The sequence below is a fragment of the Podarcis muralis genome, chromosome 2 (genome assembly GCF_964188315.1).
Source record: "Podarcis muralis chromosome 2, rPodMur119.hap1.1, whole genome shotgun sequence".
Taxonomy (NCBI): Eukaryota; Metazoa; Chordata; class Lepidosauria; order Squamata; family Lacertidae; genus Podarcis; species Podarcis muralis.
The window spans coordinates 112,458,589-112,475,694 of record NC_135656.1 but is presented as its reverse complement, the minus strand read 5'-3'; the positions used below and the strand labels follow the sequence as shown (position 1 = coordinate 112,475,694).

The following is a 17,106-nucleotide window of genomic DNA, read 5'->3' as shown; positions in this document are numbered from 1 at the left end:
TGGAGCCGGCACTACAAGAGGGGTTTTGCCACTGTGGCGCCTTTGAGATCTTCTTCCCCTGGGCTCCTGCAAAGCCTCCCCTGACCCCCCCCTCCTCCAACACTGGCCCCTTAAACACAAGGTACTGGGGACGGTTAACACTGGCCCCCTTAAGAAAGCAGATGTCCAATTCCAGATTAACACAGCGATAGCCTTTTCCGGCTCCTTGCTAAAAGTGTTTCGTTCTTTAAAACTGTCCCTTTTCGTCTCAGAAACTGTTTTCATTTTTGGAAGGAGGGCAGTGGCTACAAAGCCCAGGTTGCCAGGCAATGGAAGTACCTGCAAATGGGTGATGTTGCGGTCGATGTTCATGGTGGAAGTCTCACAGTTTTCCGAGATGTATTTGTAATCCTCTGGGCAGGGCTCGTCGTCCACGGAGTTGACACAGGGAATGGGGACGTTCTCGTAGCCACGGGCCACGTCCCTGGAAAGAGAGAGAGACAGCTTTAAAGGTATGTCGTGTGTGCAGCCAAAGTGATGTCTTTTTGAGTACAGTGGTACCTCAGGTTACATACGCTTCGGGTTACAGACTCCGCTAACCCAGAAATAGTGCTTCAGGTTAAGAACTTTGCTTCAGGATGAGAACAGAAATCGTGCTCTGGCGGCGTGGCGGCAGCAGGAGGCTAAAGTGGTGCTTCAAGTTGTGCGTTTTCAGGTTGCGTCCCGCAGTGACCCAGAAGTAACGGAAAAGGTTACTTCCAGGTTTCGCCGCTCACGCATGTACAGACACGCAAAATGATGTCACACGCATGCACAGAAGCGGCAAATCGCGACCCGTGCGTGCGCAGACGTGGGTTGCATTCTTTTCAGGTTGCGAATGGGCCTCCGGAACGGATCCCGTCCGCAACCAGAGGTACCACTGAAAATCAATAAAAACAACTGCTATAGCACACTCTCTCTCTCTACATTATTATTACTGGTGAGACAGAATGGATGCAATTCTCTGCTAGGTCCACACAGAGACAGCCACACAAGCACCACCTCGTCCAGCAGGGAGGAGTTGAGGCAGCCCCCTTCCCTCATGCAGACACGACCTCAAACCGCACCTGCTAATGATGCGCTCGGTGCGCACAGAGCGGTTCATAATCCCTTGGCGGATCTTGCGGTTCAGCTGCAAGGCAAACCACACCTCCGAGTTCTCCAAGGTCAGGTCCAAGGGAGTGTCCCCTTCTTTGTTCCGCACTTCAGTGTCGGCCCCCCGGGACAGAAAGAGGCTGCTCGGGGGGTAGGGGGGAAGGAAGAGAGGGTTAGAGCCGAAGGTGTCGTGGCGCCCAACCAGCTCCAACCCCCCATGCAATGCAGAAGAGAACCCTGGCCGGTCTTACAGGACACACTCGTGGTAGCTCTCCCGCGCAGCTATGTGCAGAGGCGTGTCTCCGTGGAAATTGACCGCGTGGAGGTCGCACTGGGCGTTCAGCAGGACTTCCGCAATCTCCGCGCTCCCCGTGAAGGAGGCCCAGTGCAGGCAAATGTTCTCTTCCTGGTTGGGAGAAGAGGGAAGGAGTTACAGGAGGATATGATTCTGTCTGGGGGGCGGGGTACTATTATTGCAAGGGAGGAAAAGCAGCATAAAGGAACATAGCAAAGAGAACACTACTAGGAGAGACTTTTGATCGTAGCTCTACGCGTTCAGCAGGAGTGCTGAGAGAATGGAGATTCCTTCTGCTGCTTTTTCAAGCTATAGTTTCTTGAGTTAAAAACAGTTTCTCTAAATTTTAAGAACGTGCATGCTTGCCTAACGTAAAGTAGATCAGTTGGGAGTCATTCTGGAGTGAATATTTTGAATAATTTATTTTATGTAACTGACAAGAATTAAAATCAGAAGTCCTTTTTATTTTTCTTCTATTTTTTGGTGTTCCTTTGGCATTTTCTTTTCTCTCTCTCTCTGGTTTTGTTTTTATTTAGACTGGTCTCTTTTATCTTCTTTTGTTATGAAAAAGCTTTAATAAAATCTTATTTTTGAAACGCATGGAGCTGCAATAAAAAGTCTTACAGCAGTGAGCTCCAGAGCCCAATTCTCCTCTTTGCTCTGTTTTACAAACAGCTACTAAGTCACGATGGATATGCATTTCTTCCATGCAGATTTATGCAAGCTGAACTGATTATTCCACTCGTTAGAAAGCAATGGGCTTCAGGGTCAAAACCACACGTGCAGCAGAAGGGGGTGACAGAACGTTGAGGTGACTGGATGGACTGTACCACTCAAGGCTTCAAGTGGGATGGGGGTCACATTTATGGAATGCTCACCCACATTAAAAACAACAGAAAACCAGCACATTAAGAGGTAGGATAGAACATTTCCAGTGCTTTCTATTGGCAGAGAGTTGTGTGCTTTTTAAAAACGTGAATGCACATTTTCTTTAAAAAAATAATATTATCTGATAAATTTGATAAGTGAAGGTCCTGTGTGAGTGTCTGGAGGCGGTTGGAGGATGGATGGCGGCTAACAGATTGAGGTTGAATCCTGACAAGACAGAAGTACTGTTTTTGGGGGACAGGAGATGGGCGGGTGTGGAGGATTCCCTGGTCCTGAATGGGGTAACTGTGCCCCTAAAGGACCAGGTGCGTAGCCTGGGAGTCATTTTGGACTCACAGCTGTCCATGGAGGCGCAGGTTAACTCTGTGTCCAGGGCAGCTGTCTACCAGCTCCACCTGGTACGCAGGCTAAGACCCTACCTGCCCGCGAACTGTCTCGCCAGAGTGGTGCATGCTCTAGTTATCTCACGCTTGGACTACTGCAACGCGCTCTACGTGGGGCTACCTTTGAAGGTGACCCGGAAACTGCAATTAATCCAGAATGCGGCAGCTAGACTGGTGACTGGGAGTGGCCGCCGGGACCATATAACACCGGTTCTGAGAGACCTGCATTGGCTCCCAGTACGTTTCCGAGCACGATTCAAAGTGTTGGTGCTGACCTTTAAAGCCCTAAACGGCCTCGGTCCTGTATACCTGAAGGAGCGTCTCCACCCCCATCATTCAGCCCGGACACTGAGATCCAGCGCCGAGGGCCTTCTGGCGGTTCCCTCATTGCGAGAAGTGAGGCTACAGGGAACCAGACAGAGGGCCTTCTCGGTAGTGGCGCCCGCCCTGTGGAACGCCCTCCCATTAGATGTCAAAGAGATAAATAATTACCTGATATTCAGAAGACATCTTAAGGCAGCCCTGTTCAGGGAAGTTTTTAATATGTAATGCTGTACTGTTTTTAACACTGATTGGGAGCCGCCCAGAGTGGCTGGGGAAACTCAGCCAGATGGGCGGGGTATAAATAATAAATTATTATTATTATTATTATGACTGGGAGCAGCCGCCGAGACCATATAACACCGGTCTTGAAAGACCTACACTGGCTCCCAGTACGTTTCCAAGCACAATTCAAAGTGTTGGTGCTGACCTTTAAAGCCCTAAACGGCCTTGGCCCAGTATACCTGAAGGAGCGTCTCCACCCCCATCATTCTGCCTGGACACTGAGGTCCAGCGCCGAGGGCCTTCTGGCGGTTTCCTCGCTGCGAGAAGCCAAGTTACAGGGAACCAGGCAGAGGGCCTTCTCGGTAGTGGCACCCGCCCTGTGGAACGCCCTCCCACCAGATGTCAAAGAGAAAAATAACTACCAGACTTTTAGAAGACATCTAAAGGCAGCCCTGTTTAGGGAAGCTTTTAATGTTGAATAGGTTATTGTATTTTAGTGTTTTGTTGGAAGCCACCCATAGTGGCTGGGGAAACCCAGCCAGATGGGCGGGTTATAAATAATAAACTATTATTATTACTACTGCCCTTCATCCAAAGGTATCAAGAGTGGTTCACAGCACAAAAATGAAAAATTAAAAACACAAAATACATGATACAATCACAAATAAAAACAAAACAACCCCATAACCCCTCTCCCCACCTGCGGGCCAAAGTGGTACAGTCCATTTGGCCCCCTCGTTTCTGAGCACGTGCAGACGCAACCTCTAGTTAATCTAGAGCAAGCCCCACCCCACTTTTCTTTTGAGCCAGCTTTGCAGGCCTGAGCTCATCCTGCACGGGAGCCAGGGGACCAAAAACTCACATACATTGTCAGTCAACGTGACGTCGGCTCCACGGGTGAGAAGCATGCGGATCACCTCAATGTGCTTATGCTCAGCAGCCCAGATAATGGGGGTCCAACCGCCGCTATCCTAAACAAGGGAAAAGAGAAAGAGAGGAAGCTTGTGTGATGGAAACAGAAGGCCTGTGGCTCAAAAGGCGGTTGTGTGCTATGGGAGAATTGCACTGCCTGCCAATTAGCTGCTGGGGCAAGTTCAAGGTCAAGGTCCCAGAGTGGGCATCTTGCAGACACCGTCCTATCAAGAGGACTTTCCCTTCACCTGCCCCTTGATTCTTTGAACTGGAAATGCTGGGAATTGGACCTCCAGTGCAAGAACAAACCAAATCTCTCCCAAATAAATAATTATAATGCCTATTATGACATGAGCCATTGCTTTAGACACTTACAGAACACCTTTATTCAGTGAGGGTGGCTACCCAAACATGATTTAGTTACCAATATTCATTTTGTTTGTTTTTAATTTAATTTTATTTTTTGTTCTCAACAATGATGGTTTTAGGCACATATGTCTCTTAAACTAGTTTGTGGATTTTATCCATGCTTTAGTTACAATTTCATTTCTGTACCGCATGAAGAGCTCTTTGACCAAGCAGTTTACAAACCACCTAAATAATTCATTTTAAGCATTGCTGTATTTCAGTGTGTGTTTTCCCAAAAAATGGTTGTAGAGCTGCTGTTTTCAATACAGTGGTACCTCGGGTTACATACGCTTCAAGTTACATATGCTTCAGGTTACAGACTCCGCTAACCCAGAAATAGTGCTTCAGGTGAAGAACTTTGCTTCAGGATGAGAACAGAAATTGTGCTCCGGCGGCGCAGCGGCAGCAGCAGGCCCCATTAGCTAAAGTGGTGCTTCAGGTTAAGAACAGTTTCAGGTTAAGTACGGACCTCCGGAACGTGTTAAGTACTTAACCCGAGGTACCACTGTAAATCGGTTTCAAATATTTTTGCTCCCTGATACACAGCTTCGACTACTTGCACGCAGATATGTGTGAGTGTGCAAGTGCCACAAAATAATAAACATGCACAAACCAAGATGTGGAGGGGAGGAGGGGGAACAATGCAAGTCCGCCCCAATACCCACTTGCAACGAGCCCCTTACTCACCTGGGCGTTGACGTCCACCTGCCCTGTGGAGAGCAGCAAGCTGACCATCTCCACGTTTCCATTCTTGGCAGCGTGATGGAGACAGGTAGAGCCATCATCCTCCTGCAGTGGCACCACCGGGATGATAAAAACCAGCAGAAATTTATTTATTGCGGTTTATTTATTCCTTCCTCCTGAAGGAGTCCGAGGTAGCAAACACATTGATTCAGTGGTACCAGTGGCACCGATCCCTCTCGCTCTCCTGGCTTCAGCGAAAGCAACGTGAAGCCATGGAACTTGCATTCGCTCCATAAGACGCACACACACTTCCCCTTACTTTTTAGGAGGGGGAAAGTGCGTCTTATAGAGCGAAAAATACGGTAAATGGCATCTCTGCCCCTACAATGAAACCCTCTCACAAACAGCCCAAATATCCCTCTAAGAGGGGTGCCTCCCCCACTCTCATCTACACAAATAGTAAGTCTCCTCTTGACCTTAGTGTAAACGCAGCCGCCCCTTTTGACCAGGTAACGCGCCAACTCCACATGGTTGTTTGCGACAGCCTCCATCAGCGGGGTCCGGCGTAACTTGTCCACCGTGTTTATATTGGCACCAGCCTGGGGGAAGAAGAAAAGTTAAACAGGGCTTGTATATTCCCCACTGTGCAAGCCCAAACCTAGCTCACATGTCACACTAAACAGTTTAAGGTAAAGGGACCCCTGACCATTAGGTCCAGTCGTGGCCAACTCTGGGGTTGCGGCGCTCATCTCGCTTTATTGGCCGAGGGAGCTGGCGTACAGCTTCCGGGTCATGTGGCCAGCATGACTAAGCCGCTTCTGGCGAACCAGAACAATCCACGGAAACGCCGTTTACCTTCCCGCTGGAGCGGTACCTATTTATCTACTTGCACTGGCGTGCTTTCAAACTGCTAGGTTGACAGGAGCAGGGACCGAGCAACGGGAGCTCACCCCGTCGCGGGGATTCGAACTGCCGACCTTCTGATCGGCAAGTCCTAGGCTCTGTGGTTTAACCCACAGCGCCACCCGCGTCCCTTCTAAACAGTTTAGCCAGACACTAAATTGACTAAGTCAACCAGGAGAGGCTCACCTAGTTCATAGGATAGGCCTAGTTTGTAGGAAAGGCCTAGTTTAATCAACCAACAAAGATAGGCCTAATTTGTATGTCATCAAGGCTGGGCAGAGATATTAGAAACAAGGGGAAGTTTGAGTGGCTGAAGGTGGCAGAGTTGGTGAAGGGAAGGCTAAAGAATATACGAAGAAAAAAGATTGGGAAGATAAGATGGGGCAAAACTGCAGACAGTTATATAGATCTAACGGATGGAATATTCTTGCCAATGACAGCTGGCCATGGAGTTTTGTTTGTTGTTACTTTTTGCAGTCATGATGTTTATTTCAGGGTGGGTAAAAATCAATGGTTTTAAATAAATAAAATCGACTTTTTTTTATTTATTTAAATCAGAATTTTTTATATTTAAATGGGATTTTAAAAATAAAATGCATTTGGAGGAAAAACCTTTCTAAAGATTGTTTTCTATTTAAGATACATTATAGTCCAAAGACTATTCATCAGGAAATAAGGATTTGTTTTAAGTTTTTCATGTGTGCTAAAACACAGTCTACGGTTGTTGTTGTTTTAAAAAATTGTTTAACCACATCAGTTAGCAAACACGGATACATATGCTATAATGTTATTGTTTCAGTTAAATAAATTGTTTAAATTGCTATTAAGGAAATGATTATTTTTCTCCTTCCAGCAGAAAAATTGTCCAGATATAAACAGTTAACTTATTAAACCTCACAATAATTTCATAATCATTGGTCCTTGTATTTTTAATAGTAAAACAAAATCAGTAATTTTTTATATAACTTTAAAAACTACTCTGAAAATTTATTATTTCAAAGATGAAACCTTCATCTGGTTGTAAATATTAAGACTGTACCAGCAGGAATGAGTCTTTCTGTTAAAAATTTTTTAAAATCAAGTCTTACTGACTAGTGATTTCAACCGTGATTTGAATCAATTTGATTTAAATCAAATCCACCCTGGTTTAATTTTCTTTCTTTCTTTCCTGTTCCAATTGCAAATTGTGGGGAATGGGGAGTTCAGGGCAAAGAGTTCAGCTTGTATTCAGGAGAGGATAGAAAGGCAGCAGAGGCCCAAATGTGTTGGTTTCTGTTTCCCTCACTGAGCAAGTGCTGGTAGTCACAGGACTATGTTTTCATTCCACAGTCCAGATACTGTTGGATTCCCAGGGGAAAGGGAGACGGGATGTGACGTTACTGGTTTCCTGTTTCCTTTGTACTGTCGTTTTGTTGTTGGAGTTGCTCTCTGCTTCTCACAGAGACAAGATGTCTATTTGTATGCTCTCTGCATAGCTTAGAAATAAAGCTTAGCAATGTAGCCATACCTGCCTCATCCTTCTGTTGCGGACTCTGGGTGTTTTATACTCTGCTGGGCTCAAGTGAAGATGAGCCGTATCAGCTCGGAGGACCGGAGCTGAATTTTACTAACAAAATGCACAAACACACGACACAAACACACACACGTGTCGCACCTGCAGCAGGACATGGCAGATTTCCAGGAAGCCCTTCTGCGCCGCGGCATGCAGTGGGAATCGCTTGCTCTGCTGCTCGCTCTGGAAATTGGGGTCCAAGCTGTCCACTGGAAAGGAAGGGCAGACGTCTGGGAGCCGAGAGAGATAAAGCAACTCGCTAAGCAGGACGCCTCAGGGCTACTTCCCAAGCGCATGCAGAAGCGGCTGTAAAAAGCAAGTCACCAACCTCCCTAACACGGATTTCACTCCTTGGGCATGAAGAGGCATTGAAAGACTGGGAAAGAAACCTGTCTTTTCACTGCTCCCTTCACAAGGCTCTCCTTGAAACCATCAGGGGTCTGTGCGCATTCCGTTTGAGAGCTCGCAAAACCCCAAGGGAACAGAGGAGGCTGCTTTATACAGAGTCAGACCATTGGGTCCACTGCCCACTAAGCTGCGGCCCTTCCCCATGCAAGAGGGGTTTTGCATGCACTCATGGGTCCCCAATGCTTGTGCCCTAGCCGTCTTCGTACGCTGCTTACTGAAGTTGATGGATGCCGAGACACAGTTTGCAAAAACACATACAGTGGTACCTCGGGTTACAGACGCTCCAGGTTACGCGTTTTCAGGTTGCGCACCGCGCCGAACCCGGAAGTACCGGAACGGGTTTCGGCGCTCGCACATGCACAGAAGCACCAAATCACGCTTTGCGCATAATAATAATTTATTATTTATACCCCACCCATCTGGCTGGGCTTCCCCAGCCACTCTGGGCAGCTTCCAACCAAATATTAAAATGCATCAAACATTAAAAGCTTCCCTAAACAGGGCTGCCTTCAGATGCAGAAGCACCGAATCGCGACCCGTGCATGCGCAGACGCGGTACTGTGGCTTGCGAACGTGCCTCCCGCACGAATCACGTTCGCAACCCGAGGTTCCAATGTAGAAACGTTTTAAAGCATGCAGCCCACAGCAGCATTCCCAAACCACCTCTTAGCCATATTATGACGATACTCTGTAGAATATTGGTTTCATACCAATGTAGAAACGTTTTAAAGCATGCAGCCCACAGCAGCATTCCCAAACCACCTCTTAGCCATATTATGACGATACTCTGTTAATTAATTAATTAATTAATTAATTAATTTTTATTTAATTTGTATATTGCCCTATACCCACAGGTCTCAGGGTGGTTACAACATAAAAACACAATATAAAAACACATAAGAAAAACAATAAACAACCCCAACACATTTTAAAAGGGCGTTGGCTATCAATCAGCCAAAGGCCTGGTTTAGGAGGAATGTTTTTGCCTGGCGCCTAAAGGTGTATAATGAAGGCACCAGGCGAGCTTCCCTGGGGAGAGCATTCCACAGACAGGGAGCCACTGCAGAAAAGGCACTGTTCTCATGTTGCCACCCTCCAGACCTCTTGTGGGGGGGGCACACGAAGAAGGGGCCTCCGATGATCTCAGGGTCCAGGCAGGTTCATATGGAAAGAGGTGGTCCGGGGGGTACTGAAGTCCTGAGCCATTAAAGGCTTTAGAGGTCAAAACCAGGACTTTTTTTCATTTTTTAAAGTAGGCTTGTTTTTGCCACTGGCCTCCCCATCTGAATGTCTACAACGCAGAGGATGAGAGAAAAGGATGCTCAGAGGAACTTACGCAACATCAGGACCACTTTCTGGAGCTCCCCTTGCTTGACTGAGAGATAGAGCTGGCGGGGGTGAAAACGCAGTTTCTTGCGCCTGAGAGAGATCACAAAGGAGCCAGTGTGTTGTGGCGGTTAGAGGGTCGGGCTACGGCCTGGGAGACCACGGTCTGAACCCCTACTTGGCCAGAAAGCTCACTGGGTGACGTTGGGCCAGTGACTTGTTCTCAGCTTAACCTACTTCACGGGGTTGTTGGGGGGGGTTAAATGATCCAGTGGAGAACCATGCAAGCCTCCTTGAGCTCCATGAAGAAAAAGGTGGGATATAAATGCAACCGATATATGACAAAATAAATAAGAGGAAGTTTTCTCGCTGGCCAATGCCTTTGCCTCATCTGCTTTACTGTAAAACCCCACGACACTGCTTGACGATAATAAATATTCACCAATATAATAAAAACAGTAATAAATGTAAAGGTAAAGGACCCCTGGACGGTTAAGGCCAGTCAAAGGCGACTATGGGGTTAATAATAATAAATAAATTTTTATTTATATTCCGCCCTCCCCAGCCAAGACCGGGCTCAGGGCGGCTAACAACCAATAATAAAAACAAGTTGATTAAAATACAATTTAAAAGATTAAGATACAGCATTAAAACAATTAGGGAGCACTCTCTTCATAGGAGGAGAAAGGAAAAAGAAAGAGGGGGAGGGAATCAAATGGGCTCCAAGCCAAAGGCCAGGCGGAACAACTCTATCTTACAGGCCCTGCGGAAAGAAATCAGATCCTGGAGGGCCCTGGTCTCATGAGGCAGAGTGTTCTACCAGGCCAGAGCCAGTGTTGAAAAGGCCCTGGCTCTGGTTGAAGCTAATCTAACTTCCTTAGGGCCCGGAACCTCTAGGGTGTTGCTATTTATGGACCTTGAGGCTCTCTGTGGGGAATACCGGGAGAGGTGGTCCCATAGGTACGAGGGTCCTAGGCCGTGAAGGACTTTAAAAGTCAAAACCAGCACCTTGAACCTGACCCTGTACTCCACCGGGAGCCAGTGCAGCTGGAAAAACACTGGGTGAATATGCTCCCATGGCAGAGACCCTGTGAGGAGCCGCGCTGCAGCATTCTGCACCCGCTGGAGTTTCTGGGACAGCTTCAAGGGCAGCCCTACATAGAGCGAAATACAGTAGTCAAGCCTGCAGGTGCTCATCTAGCTTCAGGCCGAGGGAGGGCACATGAACCAAATAATGGTGGCCTTTGTTCACAGACAGCTTTCCGAGTCATGTGGCCAGCATGATTAAACCGCTTCTGGCACAATGGAACAGCGTGATGGAAACCAGAGTGCACAGAAACGCCTTTTACGTTCCCGCCGGAGCGGTACCTATTTATCTACTTGGGCCGGCGTGCTTTCAAACTGCTAGGTTGGCAGAAGCTGGGACAGAGAAACAAGAGCTCACCCCGTCGTGGGGATTTGAACTGCCGACCTTCTGATCAGCAATCCCAAGAGGCTCAGTGGCTTAGATCCCAGCACCACCCATGTCCCAATAATGGCCAGTCTTGCTTCCATGAAAAGCAGAGAGAGAACGCTTCACTTACCGCTCGGATTCCTGTACCACCAGGGCCCGCTCCAATTGTTCCCGGCCAGGCCCTGGAGGCAGGCCCTGAGCGGACAGCACCGCCCCATTTGGTAGGGTCAGCCGTGGCCCCGCGCTGTCGATCCCTGGGCCGAGACCCGCCATATCGTCCTGCGGGGGCTCTACGCTTGAGCCCCCCCGCATCCGAGCACTGAGGAAAGGAGATTACACAGACCTGTGAAATAATCTTGTATACACTATACAGTGGTACATATGCTTCATGTTACATACGCTTCAGGTTACAGACTCAGCTAACCCAGAAATAGTACCTCGGGTTAAGAACTTTGCTTCAGGATGAAAACAGAAATCGTGCTCCGGCGGCACGGCGGCAGGAGGAGGCCCCATTAGCTAAAGTGGTGCTTGAGGTTAAGAACAGTTTCTGGTTAAGAACGGACCTCCAGAACAAATTAAGTTCTTAACCCGAGGTACCACTGTACATTTAAAGCGCAATGACACCCCTGTAACAGACTTGGTCCCCCCCCAAAAAAATTCTTGGGAACTGTAGTTTTCTATTGGTGCTATTAGGAGAACCCTCACAGAGCTCCAATTCCCAGAGTGGTTTAACAATCCCTCTTCCCTGGGAATCGTAGCTCTGCTACAATTATGCATTGTTTATGGTAAATATTTTTCTATTGTCTAATCTTTCTTTTTTCTTTCTTTTTCCTTCTTTTCTAAACACTGCTACAAATATGTAAATAATTATGTATATATGCATATGATTGAAATTGAGTTTTTTTACATTCTTATATTATTTAATAAAATTAATTAAAAAAATTAAAAATACAATTATGCATTTATTTCTCAACGTAAGTCACCAAGGAAAAGCCTGCACTATTCCTTTTCTGAGGAGCCAGTGGTCCTGGTTCCTAGCTGGCCAGCATTGGTCTCACCTGGGCTGGGTAGTGTCAGCACGGCCTGTGCTCTCAGAGGCTCCCTGGCCGTGAGAAGGTGGAATGGGGACAGGAGTGGAGGTGTCCGCCTTGGCTATTGTGATCTCCTGGGCCTCGGAAGCATCTTCCCCACAGTGCGGACAGAAGATCATGCCGTTCAGCTGCGACACGCAGGCCTTGTGGAAGCGATGGGCCACGCGGAAGTCAGGGTGGCACTCCAAAAAGGTGCCCTGGGGCAGGAAAACAGGCCATGAAGGTTCGGAAAAGGGGCAAGGGAAATTATTAATAATAATAATAATAATAATAATAATAATAATAATAATAATAAATTTTATTTCTACCCCGCCCTCCCCAGCCAAGACCGGGCTCAGGGCGGCTAACGCCAAATATAAAAACAATTGATTAGAATACAGCTTAAAAAACAAAATTAAAATACATTAAAACATTAAAATGCAGCCTCATTTCAAATGGAACTCAATCAAAAACTTTTGGGGGGATAAAAATGTCAAGTCTTCACCAAGGCCAACTATCCAGACTGGTCCTACGTGGGCCAGAAAAAAGCCAGGGAAGTCCCCAAATAGGAGTTCCAACACAGGAGGAGAAAGGAAAAAAGAAGGAGGGGGAGGGAATCAAGTTGATTCCAAGCCAAAAGCCAGGCAGAACAACTCTGTCTTACAGGCCCTGCCGAAAGAAATCAGATCCTGCAGGGCCCTGGTCTCATGAGGCAGAGCGTTCCACCAGGCCGGAGCCAGTGCTGAGAAGGCCCTGCTCTGGTTGAGGCTAATCTGACTTCCTTAGGGCCCGGGACCTCTAGGGTGTTGCTATTTATGGACCTTAAGGTCCTCTGTGGGGCATATCGGGAGAGAAGGGACCGTAGGTACGAGGGTCCTCAAGAAACTCTTGCGCTCAATGGCCGAGCTTTCAGAGGTGTCCCAGAGCCCTCTCCAGACAAAGGCATCAAACCAGGATGGGAAGCAAAGGCAACTGTCAAGCAGTAAGAAACCTCTCTGGGTTGACTGGGCCTGGTGTAAATATTGGAAGACTGGCCCTTCCTGCTGCAGTTCAGACCTGAGCCTCAACAACAGGCCTCAAGGGACCTTGGCCTGCCCCTGGTCTGGCTCCAAGTATTAAACTGCGGAACTCGCTGCCCCAAGATGCCAAGATGGGCACTCTAAGAAGATTAGATAAATTCATGGGAAGATAAGGCTGGATCAGTGACTAGCTATGGTAGTTCTACCTCCCCTGTCAAAGGCAGCATGCCTCTGAATATTATTATTGATTAAATTTGTATATCGCCCTATACCCATCGATCTCAGGGCGGTTCACAACATGAATACCTGTTGGTGGGACTCGCAAGTTGGGCACCTGCTTATAGTCTTCCCAGAGGCATCTGGTTGGCCGCTATGAAATCAGGATGCTGGCTTTGGCCTCATCCAGCTTCAGGGCTTTTCCTATGTTCTCATCTACACCTTTATTCCCTCAGCCCTAAAAAACAACAACTGCCAGCAACATTTATATTCCACGTTTCTTTCATCATGGGATTCTCAAAGGATCATCCATCTAGGCACAGATCAGACCCAGACCTGTTTAGCTTTGAGATCTGCAGGTCTGGGTGGTACACAAATTTAAATAATAATAATAATAATAATAATAATAATAATAATACATGTGGTGGCTTCATCTGCTTTGAGACCATACTACAGTGGTACCTCAGGTTACATATGCTTCAGGTTACAGACTCTGCTAACCCAGAAATAGTGCTTCAGGTTAAGCACTTTGCTTCAGGATGAGAACAGAAATCGTGTGGCGGCAGCAGGAGGCCCCATTAGCTAAAGTGGTGCTTCAGGTTAAGAACAGTTTCAGGTTAAGTACAGACCTCCGGAATGAATTAAGTACTTAACCTGAGGTACCACTGTATGTTTTTTCGCCAGGGCCCAGCACAGACAGGCGCAATCTGGAATCACAATCTTCCTCTCTGACGCCTCATGAGTTCTGGTGACGCCTCCCCAGTCGTGACTTGCTAGCAAGCCCTGCAAACCAAACACCCAAAGCTTTCCTTTCCTCACCGCAGTGCAGAAGTAGCCACACCCAGGGCAGCAGTGGTGCTTCACCATCCTGGCTCGGTGGGCCTCGCACAGGACCATCAGGGGAACGCGGCTAGAGGGACGCATCGTCTCCCGCTTCAAGATGCTGCTGCTGCAGCCGTTCAGCTGTGAATAAGCAAGCAAGATGGTCGCTCTCTTGCTCTCTCCGGCCTACGGCTCACAGTGAGGCAGGGCAGTACTGCTTTAGACTGCTCACATGCCCAAATGCTCCTCTCTCTCTCTCTCTCTCAATCAATCAATCAATCAATCTGCGTCTGTGTCTCTGTGTGCATGCACAACACCTATCAGAGACATTTTGTCACTCTTCTTCCATTTAACCTTCAGTCCCAGAGAGAGAGAGATGTCTCATGATAGGCTGAATCTGATGAATGACACGCACAGGTAATAACGATTATGATGGCGATAATAACAATAGTAATCACTTTCACCACCATCACTAGTAATTATTATGCTTAACCATTAGAACCTGGAACAAAATGTTGCAGTGTATCCTTTTCCTAACAGAGCACTCCCATTCAGGGTTCTAGACAGCTGTTTTTTTAATTACTGTATTTTTCGCTCTATAACACGCACCTGACCATAACACGCACATAGTTTTTAGAGGAGGAAAACAAGAAAAAAAATATTCTAAATGAAACAGTGGATGTATGATTTTTGTGGTTCATGCTGTGGCCACAGACATGTGATCTGACGGTGAGTTTGGGGTAGCCCAATGCAAAAATCCTGAGGATCCATGTGGATCCATGCTTTGTAACCACGTTTTTGCACCAATGCGGCCCCAGGCAACAGTGGGTGCGTGATTTTTTTGGTGTAAGATGTAGCCATGGACATGCTATGTGATCTGATGGTGAATTTGGGGTGACCCAGTGCCAAAATCCTGAGGATTCATGTGGATCCGTGCTTTACACTCGTGTAAGCGGCTCCTCTCCTCTCCCGCTTTGTTCCTTTAAAGAAGCAGGCTCTCTGTCTCTCCTCCCCACTCAGCGGCTCTTCTCCCACTTTGCTGTTTCAAAGTGAGCCACGGAGGAGTGAAGGAAGGGGAACCATGGATCTTCTGCTCACGACTGCAGCAGATCCCCCCCGCCTCCCACAGGCATTCCCTCCATAACACGCACAGACATTTCCCCTTACTTTCTAGGAGGAAAAAAGTGAGTGTTATGGTGCAAAAAATACGGTAATTAAAAGCATTCCTGGCCTGCTGGCCACTGGAAACAATTTCCTCCAGACAAGATCATTCCACTCTTCCACAAACACCCTCTTGGTTTTCTTTTGCTGCTGAATCTCTGCATTCTGTAACAACTGAGAATAAGTCGTCCTCACTGGGCTGCTGATGGATCTGTTTGTTTGTTCTGTCCCCTTAAGGTTTAGTTGTTTCTATCATCCATCTATCATCTATCTATCTATCTATCTATCTATCTATCTATCTATCTATATCTCGTCACCTGAGTGTGCTGCTAAAAGGAAAAACGATGATGCTTTATAATAAATGAAGGGCCTGCAATGGATCTCTGGGGTTGTAAAGGGACAAAAGGAGGAGGAGGCGGCCTCTAATATATGTTCAATAACAGCTTGCTCCAGATTCCCCCTCTTTTCTTACCTCTCCATCCGCACTCTCAGTTGCCATGCACTGATTTCCAGCTTGCTGGCTGAGGCGCTCAATGGTTGGAGCTTCCATGCGGCAGGAGCAGAGGGGCAACTCCTCAAAGCGCTCCGTCTCCAGAGAACTCGTCTCATTCGACACCCCTGTGGCGGGAAAGGAAAAGGGGAGGAAATAGGACGCGGAAATGGCTGCTTTTCACAAAACGAAACCCTGCCTCTATTGCATAGCCATCTCCCTTGATGCTGCAACCATCCCCCAGTCTCACAAGTTGCACCCAAAACCCTCCTCTACTAACCCTTTACAGAAATGGCGCTTGGCACTTGAGGCAGAAAACACTTTTAAGCTAGCTATTTATGTTCGTGGAGCGATCTTAATGCACGTGAGCCCCAAAGTTTTAAAATGGCATCTTCACTGCATTTAATCCAGAATGCGGCCGCTAGACTGGTGACTGGGAGTGGCCGCCGGGACCACATAACACCAGTTCTGAGAGATCTGCATTGGCTCCCAGTACGTTTCCAAGCACAATTCAAAGTGTTGGTGCTGACCTTTAAAGCTCTAAACGGCCTCGGTCCAGTATATCTGAAGGAGCGTCTCCACCCCCATCGTTCAGCCCGGACACTGAGATCCAGCGCCGAGGGCCTTCTGGCGGTTCCCTCATTGCGAGAAGTAAGGTTACAGGGAACCAGGCAGAGGGCCTTCTCGGTAGTGGCTCCTGCCCTGTGGAACGCCCTCCCAGCAGATGTCAAAGCAATAAACAACTCTTTTACTTTTAAAAGTCATCTGAAGGCAGCCCTCTTTAGGGAAGTTTTTAATGTTTGATGCTGTACTGTTTTTAATATTCAGTTGGAAGCCGCCTAGAGTGGCTGGGGAAACCCAGCCAGATGGGCGGGGTATAAATAATAAATTATTATTATTATTATTATTGCATTCCAATCAATTTAATCCTCTTAAATACTTAATATGTACATTACAGGAAATATAATACGGTTCTCGTTAAAAGGAGATGCAGCTTTAAAAATATTCAGAGGGCCTTCTCGGTAGTGGCGCCCGCCCTGTGGAACACCCTCCCATCAGATGTCAAGGAAATAAACAACTATCTGACTTTTAGAAGACACCTGAAGGCAGCCCTGTTTAGGGAAGTTTTCGATGTTTGATGTTTTATCGCATTATTATTATTATTATTATTATTATTATTCTGTTGGGAGTCATCCCGAGTGGCTGGGGAAACCCAGCCAGATGGGCAGGGTAATAATAATAATAATAATAATAATAATAATAATAATAATAATAATATATCCTTTTAACGTGAACTGTATTTGAATACCGCTTGGGGTGGGGTTTTTTTTAAAAAAAAGCCTCCTCAGTTTGTCAGAGTAACAGTACCAAGCTATAGAACAGAACAGTTCTCATTAAAAGGACAGACATCTTAAATAATTATATCTTTTTAACTTCATTTGAATTCTGCTTGGTTG

General features: G+C 47.0%; 1 protein-coding gene across 4 annotated transcripts in view; it reads right to left on the bottom strand.

Annotated features, from left to right (window-relative positions):
• Positions 1 to 17,106, bottom strand: part of EHMT2 (euchromatic histone lysine methyltransferase 2) — a 41,090-nt gene that overhangs the window by 7,939 nt on the left and 16,045 nt on the right. For 3 of the 4 annotated variants that reach the window (XM_028719925.2, XM_028719923.2, XM_028719926.2), the window contains 12 exons: positions 15,632 to 15,777; positions 13,996 to 14,139; positions 11,930 to 12,159; positions 11,002 to 11,190; positions 9,429 to 9,511; positions 7,787 to 7,914; positions 5,706 to 5,828; positions 5,233 to 5,334; positions 4,092 to 4,196; positions 1,365 to 1,519; positions 1,086 to 1,253; positions 319 to 463 (listed from right to left, as the gene is read on the bottom strand). In XM_028719925.2, the coding sequence (XP_028575758.2) occupies positions 319 to 463; positions 1,086 to 1,253; positions 1,365 to 1,519; positions 4,092 to 4,196; positions 5,233 to 5,334; positions 5,706 to 5,828; positions 7,787 to 7,914; positions 9,429 to 9,511; positions 11,002 to 11,190; positions 11,930 to 12,159; positions 13,996 to 14,139; positions 15,632 to 15,777 (1,718 nt within the window). The remainder of the gene's footprint in view (positions 1 to 318; positions 464 to 1,085; positions 1,254 to 1,364; positions 1,520 to 4,091; positions 4,197 to 5,232; positions 5,335 to 5,705; positions 5,829 to 7,786; positions 7,915 to 9,428; positions 9,512 to 11,001; positions 11,191 to 11,929; positions 12,160 to 13,995; positions 14,140 to 15,631; positions 15,778 to 17,106) is intronic. The other variant, XM_028719924.2, reaches the window with a different exon arrangement.